The sequence below is a fragment of the Staurois parvus genome, unplaced genomic scaffold (genome assembly GCF_062004578.1).
Source record: "Staurois parvus isolate SC_StPar_1 unplaced genomic scaffold, SC_StPar_1.0 ptg000613l, whole genome shotgun sequence".
Taxonomy (NCBI): Eukaryota; Metazoa; Chordata; class Amphibia; order Anura; family Ranidae; genus Staurois; species Staurois parvus.
In genome coordinates this window covers 1905173-1928973 of record NW_028318409.1, presented here as the reverse complement: position 1 = coordinate 1928973, position 23801 = coordinate 1905173, and the positions used below count along the sequence as shown (strand labels likewise).

At 39.4% G+C, this 23801-nt stretch overlaps 1 protein-coding gene across 1 annotated transcript in view; it reads left to right on the top strand.

Moving 5' to 3' along the window:
• UBE3D (ubiquitin protein ligase E3D) overlaps window positions 1-23801 on the top strand; it is a 242325-nt gene that overhangs the window by 142663 nt on the left and 75861 nt on the right. Inside the window, exon 9 of the mRNA XM_089693096.1 lies at window positions 6818-6956. Coding sequence (XP_089549222.1) covers window positions 6818-6956 — 139 coding nt within the window. The remainder of the gene's footprint in view (window positions 1-6817; window positions 6957-23801) is intronic.

Here is a 23801-nt window from a genome sequence, read left to right as displayed (position 1 = left end):
TAAACCAAGTTCGTAGTCGCATTCATTACTGCTAAGGTGGGAGTGTGCAAAAAATTGTAGCAAAACAAAAGTAATGTAAATATAGTTGTTCTTTTGCAAATAGAAAAGATTCATTTAGTACCTAGATGGGGAGTTGTGTTTTGGTCTTTCTTTCAGCGTCTGTTGAATATTTCATTAGTACAAGCTTTGAACAAGACTTAGAAAGGGCAAGGTTTTATTTTTAGCTCATGGAGCGGGATGTGTTTTTCCAAATCAATAGGTGGCTTGCTGAAGAAATTTCATTATGATAATTTATTTATATAAAGGTTTTGTCCAACACATTCTGGTGTGATACTGATTATAGAGTTGCAAAGCCAGGTCCCAGCTTCAGCTGGAGATTGGATTGTTCTGTACCTGTACACAAAGCTGATCAAACAGCAGCATTGTTGGTGCCAACCATATTCATTGCAGAGACCTTGGTTTATCACTGTAACTGCCATGAATGACAAAGCAGATGTTTTATCTTCAAAAACACTTTGGTTTCCCATACTTGTTTCAGATGATATTATGATGTTCAGCTCATTTTCTTATTTGTGATGGTGTTTTCCATCCAGTAGCTAAGGAGCTCGTAGATAAATTCTATATGGCTTGTGACAGCTTTCAAAACATCTCCTGCATTATGGACTTCTCATAACACACACTTGATTTCTATTTATATAATCATAACATTTTTTTTAGGCAGTTTTTTTTTATACTGGATGTACCTCACTTCTATGAGTTCTATCTGAATGTGATTGTCGAGGTGGAGGAGGTTAAGGACCTGAAAACAATCTTTTGTAGTGCTGCTGTACATCTCATTTGACTAAATCTTCTGGCAAAATCCTAGGTTTTTTTTTTCTTTTAGTATTTTTTTTTTATTTTATGTTGATCTGGCGTGTGCAGACCAGTAGGTCAATGACAACAGCCTTATGCAGGGAATGCATTAGAATCTGTTACATAGAATTTTGTACACAATACCATTTACAAGTATTTATAGTCTGTTATGCTATATTAAGTCTCCTGAGTTTTAAAGTTAAAAAAGCTACCATACGTTACACCATACTGTGTATTTTTAAGAAATGTTATCTGTTCTGTGGTCTAGTGATATTTCTGTTGTTGAGGCACACCAAAGGCAAATTTACACTTCTAATAGCACCTATAAGTGTGTGATGTGTCAATATTTGATTTTTTTTAATTTATTTTAAATTCTCATTTTATTGCAGTATGTTATTACATACCAGTTAACTTGTGTAAAGCCAACACAATAATGTGCTTTGTGTTAAGGCATTATATTCATTATGAATGGGCTGTCAAGGCACTACAATGGATGAAAAACACATACTTTGCCTTTATTTTTAGGTAATGCAGCATACCACAACACATGTTATATGCATTGGATTGTACTGTAAAATTATTATTATTATTGTTATTATACAGGATTTATATAGCGCCAACAGTTTTCTCAGCGCTTTACAATATAACGGGAAAGAATACAGCAATAGTACAGTTCAATACAAGAGGGATGGAAGGCCCTGCTCCTTGAAGCTTACAATCTAGGAGTAAAATGTGCTGACGTACCTTTCACATGGCATCCCAATGCACTGCACTGCACATAGAGCAGTTGTGTTGCCACAACGCACAAATGTACATATGCCCTCACATTTTGTTTGAACAATAAGCATACCTGTATTTAGTAACTTGTCAAATACTATTTTGAATAGCTTCAGTAAGTAACTGGCCAAGGATAAATAAGCTTCATATCTGTTCAGCTGTTGCCTACATTACTTATGTGTCTTGTATTGGTTATGTTAGGAAAATTTGTCACATACAGATTTTCAAATGTATTTGGACACCGATTGCCTTTTCTCCTTTCCTATTAAAAAGTTATTGGTTTATTTTGTTAATTTGCTTGTACCCAGAGATTGAAATCAGTAGATACCAGACAATGCAATGTTGGGAAACCTTATACATTTCCAAAGTGCATCTCAAGATTATTCTGTAAACTTGTTAATGTGTCTGACAGACAATGCCTGTGACGAATGTGCTGCCCAACCCCTGCCCTTCTCACCTACTTGTGACAAAGGACTGGCCAATCTCACACCATGCTGTCACTTGTGTAGAAATGCCACTTTCATCTGCACCCTGCACACAGATTTTCCAGCTCACAGGACCACAATCTAGGTGCCAGCAGCCTGAGAGTGGTTGTCACTGGGTTTAGTTAACTAAGCAATTAACTCTTTAAGCTGCCCCACCACATTTTTTTTACCAAGAAGGAGGAAACTCACAATCTTAGCAATAAGTATGATTTTAAAATAAACGTCTGTAACACTCACTGCACCACAGACAAGTATGTTCATTGATTTATACTACAGTAGCACTCTTCAAGAGACAGGGGTTCATTTAGTTTGCATTAAAGGCTTTAAAGACAATTCCAACACTTTTTCAAGTATAGTTTAATAAGGAAAAAGGTCAAAATGGTGCAAATATTGTATTTGTTCCTTGGTTGATGTTAAAACAAGAGCTGTCAAAATTTCTTGGCATTCCCTTTTTCTGTGGTATTAAAGGGGTGTTGACAGAGACCATCTGACCTATCATCTGGTTTAAGGGGTGGTTGCTGGGAGGTCCACCATTTATGACCAGGTCCCAGATACAGTTTTCTATAAGTTTTAAGCATTCTGAATATCTGCAGGATATAGTCAGCTACCCTTTGTTCATGAACAAATAACTTGGGCAATTCAAGTGCAATATATCTTTAAAAGATTTTTGCCACCTGTTCCTGAAAAGCAGAGGATTTACCCATCTTGGCCTTTTTTATTCCTTTCTACATAAGACATCTGGCAGCAGTAAGTGCAGGATGGAGGTCCTTAAACATTTCTTTCCCAGGGTGACAAGCTCTATATGCTTGTTGGGAAACAAACTTGCTTCAACTTCAGGTTGGTAGCTTGCATTTCACGACAGGAAAAAAAAAATAATTTGGAGCCACTTTGCCATCTTCAGGTGTCGGTTCCTGAGTGTACTTGCATGGGTCCTCCTGGTCACAGGTTGCATTCCCCTCACTCTCCACAGCAAGTGTAAGTATACCTCTGGGTACACTTTTAATGCTACACAGAAAATCCAAAGTACAAGAGGCAGAAATGGTAAGATGACTCCATTAGCTGAGGCTGGCCAGTGATTACAAGGGGTGTGATAGTTTGTCCACAGATCCCTATTACCCTCTGTTAATACAACTGCCCCTGCCTTCCTTTGGGCACTCCACTGATTTGCTGACTTGCTAGCCTGTCCTCCTTTTTATCAAGAGAGAAATTTGCTCACACTATGTCTGATTTCATATGCAGAATTTCAGTCCTTGATAAGGATGTCAACGGACACAAGTATTTGCCTTCAGTATCCCCTCCTGAGTCTAGTCTTTGCTTTTGAGGCAGAAACCTTTTTAGAGGAGGTGGTAGATGAGGGAGATACCTCTCCTCTCCAGAGGAATCGGATCAGGATGAAATGCCTTCAGCTGAAATTTAATCCAAACAGAAGAATAACATAGCTACCCTTATTGATGCTGCATGCTCCTGCCTAGCATTAGAGGCGCATAAGTCTGCTTGTCTCAAGTATGGGGTCCCTAAAATTACCAAAACCTGCTTAGACTTTTCCACTGCTTTGTACAGCAATATTCTATTATTGAAGGTTTCCTGCGAAAGTGAACAATTCTTGTAGTTGACCCTTCAATTCTGGTCTCAACAAGACTCTCATAGCCCCTGTAAAAGAAAATCTCTTGTTTGAAGAAAATTAATGCCCTTTTATTACAAGGCAGTTTTTTAGGCCATTGCTGTCTGAACTAGGCACATGGCCCAAGATCCAATTCCAGTCCCCAGTAAATTACATATTTGGCTTGGCAGATCTAATTCACCAGATCTCAATGAATTGTTTTCTCTCTATTCACATGTAGAGAATCCTTCGGCATAAAAGCTAGTAAGCAGAAAACCCATGTAATAAAATGCTTAAACGACTACCATTTGATGGTGGACACCTGTTTGCCTTTCCTTTGATATACAAATCAAAGAGATCACAGGAGTAAGAGTACTCCCTTCAGAAAAAGAAGATTCGGCTTTCTACTAATAGGTATTCTACTCCTGAAGTAAGAAAATGTTTCTTTCATCCCTCTCAGAACTCCTGTTCTAAGTTTTAGTTAGGAACATTCTTTCATAGAAAATGTGGACCTCCAAACTGGGTAGGGCTCATTCCAAGCCCTCTTCCCAGTAATGGGGTGCCCGCACTTGTCACAGTGGGAGAACGTCTGTTGCCTGCCATTCCCAGGAATTTCAGAAGTCTGGGTCCAAAGTATATTTTCCAAGGATTGCAAACTGCAGTTTCAAACCTTACCTCTCCCCTAGCAAAGATGGTTGGGTCTTCTTGCTGCTATACAGCAGCTGCAGTCTCATTACCTTTCTACCAAAGAAACAATGCTTTCAAGGTTTCTGCTCAAACCTCTTTATGATGCCTAAAACAAATGGAAGAGCCTGGCCCATTCTGGATCTAAAGACACTCAACTTGTTCCTACAGGTTCAGAAGTTCTGCATAGAAAGTACCAGAATAGTCAATGCCTCCTCCCTTCTATGAGGTTTTCTGGCTTCAGCAGACATCTGGGATGCCTACTTACACACTCCCATCCTTCTTCCCTATCAACACTTTCTGCGTTTTTGTAGTGAACAGTCAGCACTACTAATTTGTCTTCCTTCCTTGGCCTGTCCACGGCTCTCAGTTTTCACTAAGGTACTTGCCCATTCCTCGCTCTATGCCCAAGGGATTTATGCTGTGAGGTACCTGGATGATTGCCTGATGAAAGATTAGTCAACCTATTTCTGTCATCCACTTGTCCAGGAGACACTGAAGACTCTGCAGAGCTTTGGTTGGATCCTCAACCTGTGAAAATCATCACAGATTAAATTATTTTGGCCTGACGTTAAACATGACCCTGTGGGATCTTTCTGACCAGGAACAAACGTTTGTCCATTCGCTCTCATACCCAGACCCTCAGAACCCAGAAGAGACCCTTTCTATGTGCCTACATGATGATCTTGGTTCTTTTAGTTGCCTCCTTTGAGGCTGTACCATTTGCCCAATTTTACTCCAGACCTTTGCAACACAAGATTCTGGCAGCATGGAGCAAACATATTCAGTCCTTGGACTGCCTCATGCTTATGCAAGCAAGGCAGAGTTTCCACAGCAATGCCATGGCCAAAGCCTACATGAACCTTCAAAGGGGTACCATAAATTGCTTTGCTCAAAGGGAAGCAGGCTTGATCCTCTCTTGTGCAGAACTGCAGTTGTTGAACATTGGCAGGCAGACTTCCTCAGACATCAGCATCTGAATCCCAGGGAATGGGCTCTTCAATTTTTTTTTACCACAAATGGGGGATGCAGAACATAGATCTTCTGGTAATTCAACAGCAAACTGTACAGGTTTGTCACCAAGTCCCGGGACTTTATCTGATCTTTCTCTTGCTATTATCTCTACATGGAGGGTTTCTGAGTAAGTGGTCTTATCTTGTAAGGAGCCTTTCTCTAGTGTTACACAAGGACAAGGTTGTCCTGAGGCTCAAAGCCTCTTTCCTCCCTAAGGTGGTCTCTTCCATCCACTTTAATGTCCATATGTTCTGCTTCAACATTCAAACAAAGTTTTCTCCATTGCCTTGATGTAGTACACCCCATTGGAGTATCATATATGGGCCACTCTCTTTTATAGGCGGGCAGATTCCCTCTTTGCTTTTTCAGCAGGCCTTTGCAAGGGCCTCCCTGCTTCCTGTTCCTCCAGAGCTAAGTGGTTCATACAAGTCATTTTTTGAGCATATAGTTTGAAGAATAGGATTCTTCTCATCCCTGTTAAGGCATATTCTACCAGATCCATTATTCATGGGCTTTTCAGAATCAAGCAATGTGTTTCTTAAATCTTCAAGGCTGCTACCTAGTCTTTGGTTCACACATTTGAGGATTGTCCTTGCAGCCTTCTTTTTTTGCCAGTGTTCAGTCACCTGAAGATAGCTGCATATAACCTGTAGTAAAGAGGAATAATTCTGGGTCCCATGCTGTATTTCAAAAAATGGGTTTTACTGGGAAGTAAAAAGCTCCTACTTTTTGTTACACTGAATAGAGCAGAGAATGGTTATATTCTTTGTTTGATTTCTGTTGTTGTCTCCATATTGTGAAGATTTCCCTTGACATCCAGTTCTTATGTCACCCAGAACATGTGAGTTTAGCTTTCTTTCCACCTTTCTAGAATGCATTTTTATAAATGTTTTAATGGAGAAACTACTAGGGAGCCAGTAACACCCAGGGAACCCATGAGGTTGGCACTCCAAAAACAGAAACCTACAAGTTTTAACTGGCGTTCCACTTTAACTTGAAGAGTTTACTGAATAATTACATTAACTTGTTCACATTGCCTTCTGTGCAGCCCTTTAAGTGTGCTTTATTGCCCAGGAGACAGCATGGCTTCTGACAAAGGTCACATGATTGGCGGCAGCCTGGCCCACTAGCTCCCCATCAAAAGCCATGACCAGGATTTGTTGGTGACAGCTCGGTCTGTGGGCTGTGAGCGCTCAGTGAGCACACGTTCAGCACATGCCATCTCAAGTCTCTGAAGACACATATCTACAATGGATGGGCATTAAGTCAAACTTTTCCTGGCACTGAATATACAGTATGTGTTATGCTGTTGGTAAGAGGTTAATAGTCATATTTGGAAGAGTTCCAATTTATTGCAAGGTAGTCCAATATGATATCACTATTTTTAATTTCTGTATCTTTCCAGGCTTGAGGATAAATGGATGAATGAAACTGGGGCTCATTCACTGACTTTCCCATCCAGGACTTGCTTAGAGCTGATCTTGCTGCTGTCTCTCAACAATGCCTCTTTGCCTCACTCCTTGCGTTTCATGAATGAATGGCAGGTAACTCATGTCTACTAAAGGCTTATGCTATTACATAATTTTCAACTTTTCTGTTATGATTAGTGGCTGCTAAGGCTGAAGGTTTTTTTTACTTTAATGCATTTAACGATCAACGTTCAGCCCCCCCCCCCTTTACAATACTTACCTTAGTCTGATCTCAATCCAGAGATGTGCACAAGAGCATCTCTCTGCTCTCTCCATCTTCATTAGCTCAGAGACAGCAGTGGCAGCCATTGCTGTCAATCACAGCAATTAAGGAGGGAGTGGGGGGGTTGGGCCGAGCCACACTTTGTGTGTCAATGGACACACAGAGCAAGCTTGAGAGTGAGCCTGCATGAGTGCCCCCATAGCTCGAGGCTTGTTATGGGAGCATTCAGCAGAGAGAAGGGGCCAGGAGTTCCGGCAGGGGACTCGAGAAGAGGAGTATCATTACTGCTCTGTGCAAAACCATTTTACATAGCAGGTAAGTATAACATGTTTGTTATTTTTTTAAAAAATGTAAGGTTTACAATCACTTTAATTGTAAAGTATATGTAAACCTTAGAAAGTCTTTAACATTTTAATAAAACATCAACACATTGTTTTTACCTGTGATCCTGCTAGGAACATCCTTGTTCAGGCACATCCTGTTGTAGGGTAACATCACTCTGTCACCCAGTTGAACTCATTCTTTGTCCCCCTTTCAGAGCTGCCAACGGAGACTATAAGTGGCTATTTTAATACATATTACACAGACATGTCACCATGCCCTAAGAAACACCGTGCAGCATTCTCTGGAGTTTATGCATGTGGATATGTAGGAGCTACAAAGAATCTGCAAAATTTCAGCAGCTCTGAGGTGCAACAAAACAATGAAAAGTCTCAAGTGGCTGTAAAGTTTTTTTTTTTTGTTTGTTTGGGTTTTCTTTTAAGTAAAATAATAAACAGTTTAATACTTACCGGTACCTGCTCTGTGCAACGGCATTGCACAAAGTCGTCCTGAACCCCCCTACCTGGGGTCCCCCACTGGTGCTTTTTGCACCTCCTCTTCTGTTTCTGCCCCCATAGCAACCCACTTGCAATGGGAGCAGATGCGCAGGCTCACTCCCAAGCAGGGCTGTGTGCATCCACAGACACGCACAGCTCCGCTCAACCCTGTTTCCCCCCCGCTTAAATGAAATTTAATTGACAACAGCAGGAGCCAATGGCTTCCAAAGCCTTTGAGACCAGGAAGAAGAGAGAAAAGACTTGCAGCTGAGCACAGCACTGGATCGACAAAGGACTCGGGTAAGTGTTGGGATGAGGGGAAAAGGCAATGTGAAAGATTTTTTTCTTTTTTACCTTAATGCAGAAAATGCATAAAGGCAAAAAACCTTTAGTGTTTAGGACCACTTTAAAACAAATTGTTAACCATGTTAAAACAAAACATGGCAATATTTTGATATATAGTGCTTTAGCAAACACAAACATAAATGCCATTCAAATAGGTTTTAAGAGTTTTGCACATTTTTCAATAAACCACCACCCTTTTAAACAGTGACCACTGCTAATGTCCTCCTATAGCCCAAGTCATCCTAGTGGCTCAATGGTTTTTATAAGTTAGAATCACCTACAAAGGAAAACCCTGTTGCTTGCTATTGAAATTTCACCCAACTGAAATTCATAATGCTCAGTATAGCAATGAAACTTTTAGAAACAGCTTTAAATGAGTTTTTAGATTGCCGCTTTTATCAAGCCTTGTATTCATATGAGATTATTATGACATTTTGCTTATACTATATGCACATGGCTGGAAGAATTTTATTGATCAAAAAGGAAATGTTTTACTGCAGCAACAGTTCTGTGTAAATGATCAGGTAAATGCTTGCCTTGAGATACTTATTTTTATGCATAAAAATTCAGTTAAAAACCTCCTACTTTTTATGCAATACTAGAATAAACTTTTTTATCTATGTATACAGGTTTGCATGCATTTACATGTGTACGTAAGTACATAAAACACATGTCCTTAGATGAAAATATTTGTAATGTTTTGATTTTTAGTTACAGATCTGAATGCAGTGCATGTTTATGCACCTGTTTGCATGTCCTTATTGAAAACAATACACCTGCATTCAGATCTATAAAAAAAAATGCTTTGAAAATTGTTTTTTTTTACGGCCATGTGCATGAATGTCATATGTTGCAGTAAACTTGCATTCTTTATTAAATTTTCAGTCTATGGAGCTGTTGGTATTAAATCTGATGCAAGAATATTAAAGTTCAGATGTAGAGCAATATAGCAATACCAAATGCTAAATAAATTAAGCTGTAAATATATTGAACTGAGATCTAAAGTTTTGCTAACTTTTCTACTATAAAGCTATGTTGTATTCCCATTGTTCTTCTTTAATGGTAAGTCATTTTGTTATGATCGATCCTTTTTAATACCTTGCGATTTGTGCTTTAGGAAGGTCACTGGAAAGTAAACTATTTTTTGGAAGGGTTATAGCTTTTCTTGCTTGAAATTCCCATAAGTCATAGAAATATTTCAGACTCCTCATAATTGTGTTGACCTTCCTGTATGTACTGTGTTGGTGAGAAGAGGTGGGTAGTCTTATTTTGTTCCAAGGTTCTTCAAAGGGGTTCTTAAAAGAACAACAACAAAAAAACTTTACTGTTTTGTAAACATAGCCAGAAAAATTCTGAGAAATAATAAAAAAAATATATGTACTGTACAGTTGTCATATAGTGTTAATTATTAATATTCTTTTTTTTGCGTTCTCACATAACCTTCTGAGACATACACATATACCTGTAAGAGTTTCCCATTAAATATTTTCATTTACATTCCAATGTTGACAAGGAATAATAATACAAAGCCAGTAAGCGGCAACTTATCAGAAATCAAGTTGTCTTCATAATGTAAAATGTGTTGGAAAATCCGGATGAAGAAGTTTTCTAATACCAAGAGTGTTTATGAGAACAGTCAGGGTTACCCTTGGAACAAAGGGAGCTTGGAAGAGGAAAGTGGAGTGGGGAGAATGATAGAAGAGTACTGATTTCCAGTGGTTTGGCTTTTGAAAAGAACAGTGTCTCCAGAGACACTGTGCTTGACAAGAGGAACAGACAAATTGCAGGCCAACTATCCCTCTATTTTGTGGAACGGATATTTGTTACCTTACCTGCAGGTAAGGTTTGTAGTTTTAAAATATAACCAGGGCATCTATGTCGTTCCAAATTTTCCTGTTTGTTGTGCAGCCTAGAAATTAGATCTTCCATTTGGAGGATGCTGTTGATTTTCCAGTACCACATTTGTGTGGTGGGTGGGGAATTTTGCTTCCACAAGAGGGGAATACATGCTGTAGCTCAGTTCAGTAGATAGACAATCAAAGATGCCTTGTATGTGAAAAGGTCTCTGTTCATTAAATGGAGTAGGGTTCTGACTCAGTTTTTATCATAGTCAGCTGCTTTATCATGTCTCTTACTATTTTGCAGAATGGTTGCAAATTAGGACAGTACCAAAATATACAGTATGTGATGTTGTGTCTGGTGCTACCTCACAGCACCACAGACCTCCGGGATTTGGCCATTATTTATGTTATATAGCATATGCCCTAGTTCTTGAAATGTATTTTCTATCAAGAATTTGTGTATAGGATGCATTCACACTGCTGTGAAGTAAGGGTGATTCCCAATTCCTTTTCCATCTCTGTAAAAAGAATAGGCTATAGGCATTGCCTTGGGAGGTCAGGATATTAAACATCTTGGGGGGAAAGTGCTGGGAGGGGGATTTCCATCTGCCTAAGGCTTCATAAGGGGTTAACTGTCAACAGAGGTGTCTCATCCTATGGACAGAAAGTAGATTGTATCTCTCGTATCTCTGCTGACTGTAAAAGTTTTGATTAGAAAAGTCAAGAATGTAGATTTTGCCTTCCTTAAGGAGTCATCTGAGATTCCAGTTAACCAGACCCAGGATGAAGTTGGAGTTATCAATTACCGGGGTCGGTGGAATTGGTAGGTATGCAAGGAGTAAAAAAAATTCATAGCCATCTGAATGGTACTTCCAATCATTAGGTGGTCCAGGACCTCTGGGAGTAGCACTGAAGTTAGCCATCGTGGTCCTGAAATTGGAATGCATAAGTCTTCCCTCATCATCACAACCCATTGCTTGTAGTTTCCATTACAACACCAGTCAACTATCCTGGTGAGGTGGGCAGCTGCATAATAAATGTCAGGCATGCCAATGCCATCTTTTGTGTTTTGGGAGGATACAAACTTTTAAATGTATTCTGGGAGAGGTTGTGGCTAAAGAAGGGAGTCTGCAATTTAATCAGTGTAGCCTATAGTATATACAGTACAATATAGTATGAGGGGTAGCACTGTCATCTTAAGGGTATTATGTATGCTGAACCAAGCATGGCTAAATTATGCCATACTTTAAGGCTGATTTTTTTTTTTTGTTCTTTGAAGTAGAGTAATAAAGTTTGTGGCATATTGATAAGTGGGGTTGGCAGTAAATAGATCTCTAATCTAATCTTTCAGCCCTTGTGAATGAGAAATATGGTTGTAAGGAAGGTACTTCTTGTTCAAGTACATTGATAACTTAGTGCAGCTGATTTTGTGAGGTTAATTTTAAAATTTGAAATGACTTGTAGAATATTAGGCAGGGAAGTGGTGGATTCATCATTTTTTTTTTACTTTCCATAGAATATGAATAGAAATTGACATCTGGGGTGATTATTGCTTTTAGAACACCAGCCCTATGGTGCCAAAACTTAGTGCAGCTGATTTTGTGAGGTTAATTTTAAAATTTGACAATGACTTGTAGAATATTAGGGAGGGAAGTGGCAGGTTCATCATTTGTTTTACTTTCCATAGAATATGAATAGAAATCGATATCTGGGGTGATCATTGCTTTTAGAACACCAGCCCTATGGTGCCAAAACTTCAATTACCATCCAGTAGAAAATCTTACTACAGGTAGTTGCTGCTGTGAACTCGATAGAGACTGGTGGACTGGTGCTACAATATAGGGGTAGCACTGTCATCTTAAGGCAGGGGTGTCCAAACTTTTTTCAAAGAGGGCCAGATTGGATGAAGTGAAAATGGTGGAGGGCCGAACATTTTTCCGAACATTCTTTGAACCATTACAATTAAATGCAAATAAATTATTTTATGCCAAGTTAATTGCAAACGACATACTTTTCATTTCATAACATTAAGATCAACTGACAGCTGAGTTTTCACAATGTACTGAAAATAAATGTAAAAACAACTTACCTGCACTAATGTGAAGGGTGAAAAAGGTAGCTGGAGCTGAAGTCTCTGCTCGGCAGCCGGGAGGGGAAGAGAAACACACTTCACGCTGGAAGCCCGGCCCTGACGTCACCGCCCTCTGTCGCTCCCAGCGCGGCGCAGTCACGCATGCGCACTGCTCTCAAGCAGAAGACTGTCTGCCACAGAAGGGAGGGCCGTGCGACAGCTGCATTTACACAGACCAGGGAGAACGCGCCGCAGTCAGGCATGCGCACTGCCCTCTGCTCTCAAGCAGAAGACTGTCTGCCATAGAAGGGAGGGCTATGGGAGGGCCACATTACACAGAGCAGGGAGGGCTGTTGGAGGGCCGTATTAAACCGACCCCCGGGCCGTAAATGGCCCGCGGGCCGGACTTTGGACATGCCTGTCTTAAGGGTATTATGTATGCTGAACCAAGCAAGGGCTAAATTATGCCATACTTTAAGGCTGATTTTTTTTTCTTTTTTTGTTCTTTGAAGTAGGGTAATAAAGTTTGTGGCATATAGATAAGTGGGGTTGGCAGTAACTAGATCCCTAATCTAATCTTTCAGCCCTTGTGAATGAGAAATATGGTAGTAAGGAGGGTACTTCTTGTTCACGTACGTTGATAACTTAGTGCAGCTGATTTTGTGAGGTTAATTTTAAAATTTGAAAATGACTTGTAGAATATTAGGCAGGGAAGTGGTGGATTCATTATTTTTGTTTTACGTTCCATAGACTATGAGTAGAAATCGATATCTGGGGTTGCCTGGGGTGGATATTGCTTTTAGAACACCAGCCCTATGGTGCCAAAACTTAGTGCAGCTGATTTTGTGAGGTTAATTTTAAAATTTGGCAATGACTGGTAGAATATTAGGGAGGGAAGTGGCGGGTTCATCATTTTTGTTTTACTTTCCGTACATACACCAAAAAACAAAACCACAAAGTGCAATAAGCTACTTGCAATAAAATAAGAATATAAAAGTATAACTAAAGGTGAAACTTTTTTTTGGTTTTGGATGGAGTGGATACCGGTTGTTATTGCAGCCTGTGTGTCTGTTAGGGAGATTCGCCCGCTCTATTTGTCTTGTTTACCTTTTTCATCGAAAGTGAAAGTAAAAGAAACCCCAAGTTTTGGATTGTTCCTAGAAAATTAAGACATTTTTCAATGGAAACACTAGTTTTGGTGACCTGGGGGTCCCCAAGTAATTCCCTTGATTTGCAGATATTTCACTTCCTGTTTTGGCTGTGGGACAGGGAGTGAAGGTAAATGGGACACAGATGGGGAAATATAAACTGACAGGGGTTATAACCCTTCCTTACTCTATCCAAAATTAAAAAAAAAAAAAAAGTTTTGCCTAAAGTTCTACTGTAAGTAATGTATGTCTAAATAGATATATATTTTAATACCTGAAGGATAAGATACAAAACTTCAAACATACAGAATGTAAGGGGTTAAAACCAGGAAAGTCTCAAAAGAACCTGTATAGTCCATACGCTGAAATGTGGCTCAGATTGAAGAGGTGATATGTTTCTATTTTCGACTTATAATCACTTATGTTTCCCAGTTCATACTGTGGTTACATGCTTTCTATGCTTTACATAATCACAGAATATCATAGCTGCATGCTTGAATTATCCGTGGTCACTGTACAAAAATGCAGGGAAACATGCAGGAGCATTTATCAACACGTTTATAGTCTTTGTAGTACATCTCTAATGTCTATATCTTGTCATCATATAGAACTGAATATTTTGAGTGTACTGCTTGTAAATGTTAGAAAAAAAACAGCTTGAGCAGAAATTACTCTCTTGTTTAAAAATTATTACAGTGCAAATGATTAATAATTCTAAGAGGACTGTCAAGTAGGTTTAAGGGAAACTGTCTGTGTTACCTACATTAGCCAATTGGCTTTTCCCATGCATTACTCAAATACAGCTATTGTTAGTCACATTCAACTGGATTTGCTCAGTGATGTTGAAAATGTTTTGCAGCTTCTCCAATGCACTTCTTAGAAATTCCAAAACTACTTACAGAATCATTACAGAAAAAATCTAGCTAAATGTGACTAAATACTACTAGTTAAACCATGACCTGGATAAATAACCTTTACAGGCATTACTATAATACATGTATCCAAGAAAAAGAGGCTGATTTGTGGACTAGGGCAGCATGGACAGCTCTCCTTTGTTGCACGAATCAGACCACTGGTTAAAGTATTTTGACAGCCCCCCTGACATGTTGTGCTAGGTAGTTATAATTGTTACATTCTGTTATGCTTCAGTTAGAAATGTGAATGTAAGTTTAACACATGCTTCTGACAGTTCTGAGCTATACTCGCGTGCTATGTTAACACAATAAGTACATGTGTAGCCACTGTTACATAGCAGCACCTAATAAATATTTAAGCTGATATAAAATATTTATAGGGTCTTAAGAAAGCTTAATATCCACATATTCATTTGAACTTCATCACCATCAGGTGGCATGCAAGTACTAAACTTGGTATCGGACAGCTGAAGTGTCCAGTTCTTTTGTTTGGCTGGTGTTCCCTCCAGATTGTAAACACTGGCAGCAGGGGTTTATGAATTTTTATTGGCCGGTGTCAGAGAGCCATGCCAAGCAATCAAGCCTGGATTATGTTTGTTAGTGATAATTGCCTGGGGAATGTTTTATAGTATAACACATGTTGTTAAAGGCACATGTATGGACTTTTTTTTTTGATTTTGTTTTTCTTCTTCAGATAGCTGGCAGGGGATGTCACTTCTTACACTTGTCATTCATGTATAGAAATCAGAGTAGACAGGTATTTGTGGTTCCAATTATAGTTTTGAAATGTTAGAACTATACAGCAGTGCTTCTTTTTAGTAATCCAGTTACCATATGAATGTTGTTGTTTGAAATTTTGTATATAGCCCTACAGAATTGTCAGGGATCCAGGTATGACCAGAGATGTGTGGACTGACACAGGGAAACGTAGGCTTCAAGTATGGTGTAAAAGTAATATAATTTATTTAAGGTTACACAATACACAGATCACACAGTGCAAAACCAAACCTTAAGCTAGTCTCAATATGTGCAGGAACACAAGTGTAGTCAGGCAGGCCGGGTCGGTAACTATCGGGCAGGTAGGTACAGGAGGAGCAGGCGGGGTGTAGTCAGGTCATGAGCCAGGTTCAGCAACTAACGGGCAGGTAGGTACAGGAGGAGCTGGCAGAGTGTAGTCAGGTAAAGAGCCAGGGGTCAGTGCAGGAGGCAGTCATCAGGATCAAAGCAGGGTCGGCAACAAAGGATACTTCACAGAACAGAGGATCAGGCACAGGTAACAAGATACAGGGGCTCATGGGAAACAAACACCAAAGACACTGACTGCAGGCCTGGCCATTGCTTAAATACACCTCCTGCAATCAGCCTCATTTGATGGCTTGATTGCAGGAGTGAGATTCTGGCTGCTGAGAGCACCCGCTGGCCAGCACTGGTACTGCAGCCCATAAGGCAGGTGAGCCCTAGCACCACCTGTGGTGAGTCCATTCCTGACAAGAATAGACAGTGCACAGTCCGCATGTGCTTTTCTTTATGCTATACTGCAACAAGGAAACAGGAAACTTTATTCAGAGAAAAGACATAGAGCTTACCATAAATGCAGCTACAAACTTATAAACACCACAGTCTACTGGTTGAAGAATATATCTACTGAATACTAATGTAGTTATTGCACCAAACGTATGAACACTGTATTCCAACACCCCCACTTAACAACTGCTCCTTATATTAATCCCTTTTCGAATCTCCATTCTATAAATTCTTTAGATACGCCCGTTCTTAACCTCTGAAATTACTAAGCAACTTATTCACTCCTTGGTTATCTCTCGCCTTGGCTATTCTAACTCCCTCCTCATTGGCCTACCTAATCGCAGGCTATCCCCACTTAAGTCTATTTTGAATGCTGCTGCCAAACTCATCCACCTTACTAACCGATCCATATCTGCCATCCCACTCTGCCAATCCTTCCACTGGCTTCCCATTGCCCAACGGATAAATTTCATAACAATAACATATAAAGCCATTTATAACTCTGCCCCAAATTACATCACCAATCTTGTCTCCAAATATCACCCAAACCATACTCTCCGCTCCTCGCATGACCTCCTACTCTTTAGCTCCCTTGTCTCCTCCTCCCATGATTGTCTGCTGGACTTCTCCAGAGCCTCCCCATCCTCTGGAACTCTCTACCCCAATTTATCAGACTATTGCCTACTCTGCTCACTTTTAGGCGATCTCTGAAAACCTATCTCTTCAGGGAAGCCTATCCTGCCCTCAGCTGATAATGAAATCTTCTATTCCACCTACCAGTCAATCCCCCAGAGTTACTACCTTTTGTATCACTAGCACCTCCCTCTTAGATTGTAAGCTCCATGGAGCAGGGCCTTCCTAACCCTCTTGTATTGAACTGTATTGTCTCCCGTTATATTGTAAAGCGCTGAGTAAACTGTTGGCTCTATATAAATCCTGTATAATAATAATAATAAATCTCTTTCTTGTAAGCAGTTTTGTCAAAGCATCTGCAATCATGTTATTAGTTTTACAATACTTTTGTTTCTCATGGGTTGGAAGTCTTTGCATCTCATCCCATGAATCTGGCTCTGGTTTAAATGCTACATGAATAACATAGGACAGACGTTTGGCTGAAATGACTTTAGAGATTCGGACCTCTGCAGAAAGAAAATGTTACCAACTGGACCTCTGTGAATTATAATTCAGTACCCCTGGTGTAGTTAATTATAGAAAATAATAAAAATTACAGAGAGGTAAAATGGATAAAAAATGTACTTTATATAAAAAGGTATAATTGTGACTTTATCACTCACCATGCTGGGAGAATGTGTTTTAATGTATTTTTATCAGAATTAAAAGTAAAATGCCCCTATATTTTTGAATATACGGTTTCAAAACTGTGCTTCCAAACCTCTTTCCTTTTAACACCATCTTATTTTAAATGCTCAGAACAAGTAAGAAGAAGCATGGGCTTCTTTTCCTTAAAAAACATATTTCCAAGTTATAGTTGTGACCTTGTTTTAGAAGAATTTTGCATTATCACCCACAAAACTTATACTATTGCCTGTTTAAGAAATTACTGACCTGATTTAATGAAGAACAATTATTCTTAAAGTGCACTGGTGTCTGAACTATGGACATTAAAGTATTTACACATTCTTAAAAAGCAGTAAAATAGATTTAAAATACACTATATTTAACTGCTTGTACTGTGATGTAATTCATTCTCAAAGATCACAACAGTCGGACTTCTAAAGCTTTGTTTGATGAATATTTTAGAAAGGTGATCAGACTGTCAAGATTCTGCTAACATAAACAATAATAGCAAACATGCTTTATCTGCTTCTGTTTATGCTTGATGCTTGTCCGTGCACGTGTATCATTGCATTACGACATACATTATGATTCATTGTGGCAAGTAATACAAAATGAATTGGAACAACACAGCACGCATTGATGCATGTTGATGTGTGTTTGACAGGTGTTTTGATGCATTTTCATTGATTTTAATAGAAACTAAGGATGGTGAACACATACACTTTATTGCCAGAAGTGTTGGGACACTCCTCCAAATCATTGGTTTCAGGATTTCCAATCATCTCCATGGGCACAGGTGTATAAAATCAAGCACCTAGGCATGCAGACTGCTTCTACAAACATTTGTGAAAGAATGGGTCACTCTTAGGAGCTCAGTGAATTCATGCGTTGTACCTTGATAGGTTGCAACCTGTGCAATAAGTCCATCCGTGAAGTTTCCTTGCTGCTAAATATTCCACTGTCAGCTGTTAGTGATAATATAACAAAGTGTAAGAAACTGGGAGCCATGGAATGGGTTTCCATGGCCGAGCAGCTGCATCCAAGCCTTACATCATCAAGTGCAATGCAAAGCGTCAGATGCAGTGGTGCAATGCACTCTGCCACTGGACTCTAGAGCAGTGGAAACGTGTTCTCTGGAGTGATGAATCACTCTTCTCTGTCTGGCAATCCGATAGACGTGTCTGGGTTTGGTGGTTGCAAGGAGAACGGTACTTGCCTGACTGCATTATGCCTAGTGTAAAGTTTGGTGGAGGGGGGATTATGGTGTGGGGTTGTTTTCAGGGGTTGGGCTTGGCCCCTTACTTCCAGCGAAGGGAACTCTTAAGGTGTCAGGATATCAAGACATTTTAGACAATTTAATGCTCCCAACTTTGTAGGAACAGTTTGGGGATATCCTCTTCCTGTTCCAACATGACTGTGCACCAGTGCACAAAGCAAGCGCCATAAAGACATGGATGAGTGAGTTTGGGGTGGAGGAATTTAACTTGCCTGCACAAAGTCCTGACTTCAACCAAATAGAACACCTTTGGGATGAATCAGAGCAGAGACTGCGAGCCAGGCCCAATTCTTTTGGCAATATAGTGTAGGTGCGAATAGATCCTGATGTTTTACACAACAATGCCGGTAGCTACAGAGGTTCCAGTGGGCTTGTTTTAAAATGCTATTACTGTTTGTTCAGCATATTTAATTACTTTGGTGTGCATAGTCTAAATACAGGTTTATGTTAAAGTGATACTAAGCAGAGAAGTTTTAATTGTAATAATTCACATAAATCATATATACTGTATATCACGCTACTGTGTTTTGTAAAACAAAAAATCTTCTAAGTACCTTATTTCTGCAGCTCTGTTGTGTGGTCACATGATCTTTCCCTGTTCTTTGGCATCCGCAGGGAAAGATCCTTGGGAGAGGCTTCTACTACTACACTGTGAGTCTGTGTCTGCGTAGCCTTGATTGGTACTGTGCCAGTCACATAAAAACCAGTTTCAGAAGAGCAATTCAAATTAAATTATAAATATTGAAAAATAGTTTTATAGCTCCCTATAAATCTTTATTGAACATCAAATGTGTAATTTGTGTGAATTAACATGTGGTGGGCAGAGTCAAAGATGATTGACCCTAGTTTTAATTTTGTTCAGACGGCATCTGCATCCAAGGCCCTTTTAAATTTACAGGTATTAGGAATTACATTTGATATATTTATTACCAATTTATATTAAAACTAAACTCTTTTGGGAGTTTCTTACTGAAAGTAATTAATCAGCATAATAAATCCCACCCCATAGTGTTTAGCAATAGGAAGACATGGAGGAAGAGGGAGAGAGAGGAGTGCCATTTACCACTGTGCATATGCCCATATGTATGACTCTATAGTCATGTGAGCAGCTCAGATTAAAAAAAGGAGGAAATGAAGAGGTTAGAATGGAACTAAAATTGAAGCATGCTCAGTAGAGGACACCCGCTGATCTACACATTCTTAGCCTGCAGTGGGGACACAGAATAGATGGAGGGACAGCTGAAGACAGGATCAACCAGGTATGTTTCACTCTACATAAAACAAATGCTTTATGCACACTTTGTTATATTGCATGTAATAAGAGTTTTTCATAGTCTGGGTTTAATGATGCTTTATGTTATACCATAGCGACTAATTACAATTTACTCTAGCAAAGTCAGATCAGTACAAGATGTATTCTGATTGTTGCTATGGTTTAATATGATTTAAGAGCTAACAATCAAAAAACAGAACTCTATATTAAATAGGGTCATTCCTGCACAGACTAGTCCTATGACTGCACATTTCTCTGTGCCATGGTAAATGCAGGCATGTTACCCTTAAAATATGCATTTAAAAAAATCCCATCTCTACATACATTCGTGAAGTTGTGCAGCCTATTCAGTCTGATCTGCATATGAACATCGAGAAAAGAAATTACCACTTTTTCCACTTTTTATCAATGGCTTCTGCTATTTTAAGGGGATAGTTCACATTTAATAGCCATTTTCTAATAAATCCCCAGCACAATACATACCTCTTTTCTGCTGATCAAATAGTTGCTCCTGTCCCTTTGCATACATTAAGGCCAAACACAGGTTGTCTGAAAAAAAATTCCTTAGCTGATCCCATTTGCAGCAGGACAGGCTGGACTTAGAAGTCCACCCTAGCTGTTGTTCCAACTTGTTCAGTCTGCTTTCTGGTGGCTGAGCTCATTTGCTAAAAGAACATACTGCACATGCATAGTGTTTAACAAGCCGGAGCAGCCACTGGGGGTGCACATCTAATGTCTGGCCCTTTCCGGCCATTATGCAGAATGGAGCAGGGTAAACTGCTAAAGAGGTTTTTTTTTTTTAGGCAGGCTGTGCACAGCTGACATGTATGGAGGGAGACAGAAGAAACTGTTTGAACAGTTGAATGGAATGGAATGTGTGTTGGAGATGTTGGAATACATTAGGGAAAATGGCCATTAAAGGTAAACTAACATTTTAAATAACAAATGGGTGACCAGCTACAACTGACCTTTCTTTATTATAGGGTTAGTGGGCAGAAAATCAGTTATGTGAAGGACAATGAAGGAGTTATACATATTATGAGTGAATGTTAGTAAGTGGCTTTCAAATAAAATGTTGTCATGCTTTTACGGTTCATTTAAAGTTCAGATGTACTGTATCTTTTATTTTTTATTTAGAATGGGGAAAGGTAACAAAAAAAATTAAATTTGGGCAAAAGTTCCACTTTAAACAATAGAATCATGTCTCTGTCTATCTAACAGGATAGACGCACATTCAAAATCAGGATAAATTTTCCATTCTGTATCCTGGTATACTGTTCCCCAATCACAGGTGATACAGTGCATCCACAAAGTATTCACAGCGCTTAACTTTTGCCACAATTTGTTATGTTACAGCCGTATTCCAAAATGGATTAAATTCATTTTTTTCCTCAACATTCTACAAACAATACCCCATAATGACAATGTGAAAGAAGTTCGTATAGAAATCTTTGCAATTTATTAAAAATAAAAAATGAAAATAAAAACACATGTACGTAAGTATTCACAGCCTTTGCCATCACACTCAACATTGAGCTCTGGTGCATCTGGTTCTCACTGATCATCCTTGAGATGTTTCCACAACTTGATTGGAGTCCACCTGTGGGAAATTCAGTTGGTTGGACATGATTAGGCATAAAAATGGAGAAACAGAAAAAGGGCGCACCGACCTAGTGCATTATCGTTTAAAAAAATTTATTAAACAAAAATAGGTATCATACTAACAATGGACATAATAACACAGGCATGTCAAACTGAACAAGACGTATGATCCAAACAACATCAGAGTCCACACGATGAAACCCTGGATGACCAACTGGCTAACGCGTTTCGAGGACATAACCTCTTCCTCAGAGCCAACCTGGCTTTGGTCTGTTGAGGGCAGCAAGCAGTGCATATTCCAGAAAATTCCAGAACATTCCTATTGGGTCTACTGAGTCCTTTCCTAGCGCAGGAGTAAAGTGTTTGCTGTTGTGGATGATTAGGCATAAATCTGTCTATATAAGAGCACAAACTAAGCCATGACGTCCATGGAATTGTCTGTAGACCTCCCAGACAGAATTGTATAAACTTCTTTCATGTTGTCATTATGGGGTATTGTTTGTAGAATGTTGAGGAAAAAATGTATTTAATCAATTTTGGAATAAGGCTGTAACAACAAAATGTGGCAAAAGTTAAGCTCTATGAATACTTTCTGGATGCACTGTATTTTTACTCCTTACCTGGTAGTTGAAAAGTCACTTGCATAGATTTTTTTTCGGTATCACTGAGCTGTTCTGTCGTTACAACTCAGCTCAAGATGGGACCTGACACCAGTCTCACTTTTCTGCTAATCGTACAAAATCACTTAGTGTAAGAAATACATTAAACTGACACAATCTGTGTTCTATTTTGTTAACCTCATCTCTCTGCCTCACTTGCTGGTACACAGACTTTCTGCTAGTATTGGATTCTCATGATGATGTATGGGCCTGTTTAGCTGTGGAATATTAGAACATTTCCGTTTGATCACTTCTGTTATTACTGAAATGTCAGGCGTTCTATTTTAAAGCTGGCTATTGACTATCAAGGTCACAGGACTAAATTGTAACTCTGAATTTAATGCATTGTTGGGGAAAAGAGTGCTTACAATTTGCAGCCCTGAGACATATTATCTTTCAATATTTTATCAGCATAGGAATCTTTTTCTTAAAAAAGATACTGCTTGATTTGTATCCTCATTCCATTACAAGTGTTTAAAGCAGAAATACACTGCATCTGAGCACCACAAACCAAAAACAATATTTTTCATTTTTAATATGAAAAACAAACCCACCCATCCATCCATATCGCTATGCTTTATTTTTCTGAGAAGTCACTTTGAAAAGCAGCCCCCAGCATTACTGGCCGTGAACATCATTTGCCTACGTCAGAAACCAGGAAGTAACTGAAGAAATGTAAAAAAAAAAAAGTTTAAAACAAGGAAATATAATATACTTTCCTATCTACAGTCATGGCCGAAATTGTTGGCACCCTTGATATTTCTCCAGGAAATCATGTATTTCTCACGAAACGTATTGCATTAACACATGTTTTGCTATACACATGTTTATTCCCTTTGTGTGTATTGGGACAAAACAAAAAAAGGGAGGAAAGAAAGCAAATTCGACATAATGTCACACAAACCTCCAAAAATGGGCTGGACAAAAGTATTGGCACCCTTTCACAACTGCGGATAAATAAGAATGTTACAAGCATGTGATGCTCCTGTAAACTCACCTGGGGCAAGTAACAGGTGTGGGCAATATAGAAATCACACCTGAAAGCAGATAAAAAGGAGAGACGTTCACTTAACCTTTGCATTGTGTGTCTGTCTGTGCCACACTAAGCATGGACAACAGAAAGAGGAGACGAGAACTGTCTGAGGACCTGAGAACCAAAATTGTGGCAAAATATCAACAATCTCAAGGTTACAAGTCCATCTCCAGAGAACTAGATTTGCCTTTGTCCACAGTGCGCAACATTATCAAGAAGTTTGCAACCCATGGCACTGTAGCTAATCTCCCTGGTCGTGGACGGATGAGGAAAATTGATGAAAGATTGCAACGCAGAATAGTCCGGATGGTGGATAAGCAGCCCCAAACATGTTCCAAAGACATTCAAGCTGTCCTGCAGGCTCAGGGAGCATCAGTGTCAGCGCGAACTATCCGTCGACATTTAAATGAAATGAAACGCTATGGCAGGAGACCCAGGAGGACCCCACTGCTGACACAGAGACATAAAAAAGCAAGACTACAGTTTGCCAAAATGTACTTGAGTAAGCCAAAAGCCTTCTGGGAAAACGTCTTGTGGACAGATGAGACCAAGATAGAGCTTTTCGGTAAAGCACATCATTCTACTGTTTACCGAAAACGGAATGAGGCCTACAAAGAACAAAACACAGTACCTACGGTAAAATATGGTGGAGGTTCAATGATGTTTTGGGGTTGTTTTGCTGCCTCTGGCACTGGGTGCCTTGACTGTGTGCAAGGCATCATGAAATCTGAGGATTACCAAAGGATTTTGGGTCGCACTGTAGGGCCCAGTGTCAGAAAGCTGGGTTTGCGTCCAAGATCCTGGGTCTTCCAGCAGGACAATGACCCCAAACATACGTCAAAAAGCACTCAGAAATGGATGGCAAAGAAGCGCTGGAGAGTTCTGAAGTGGCCA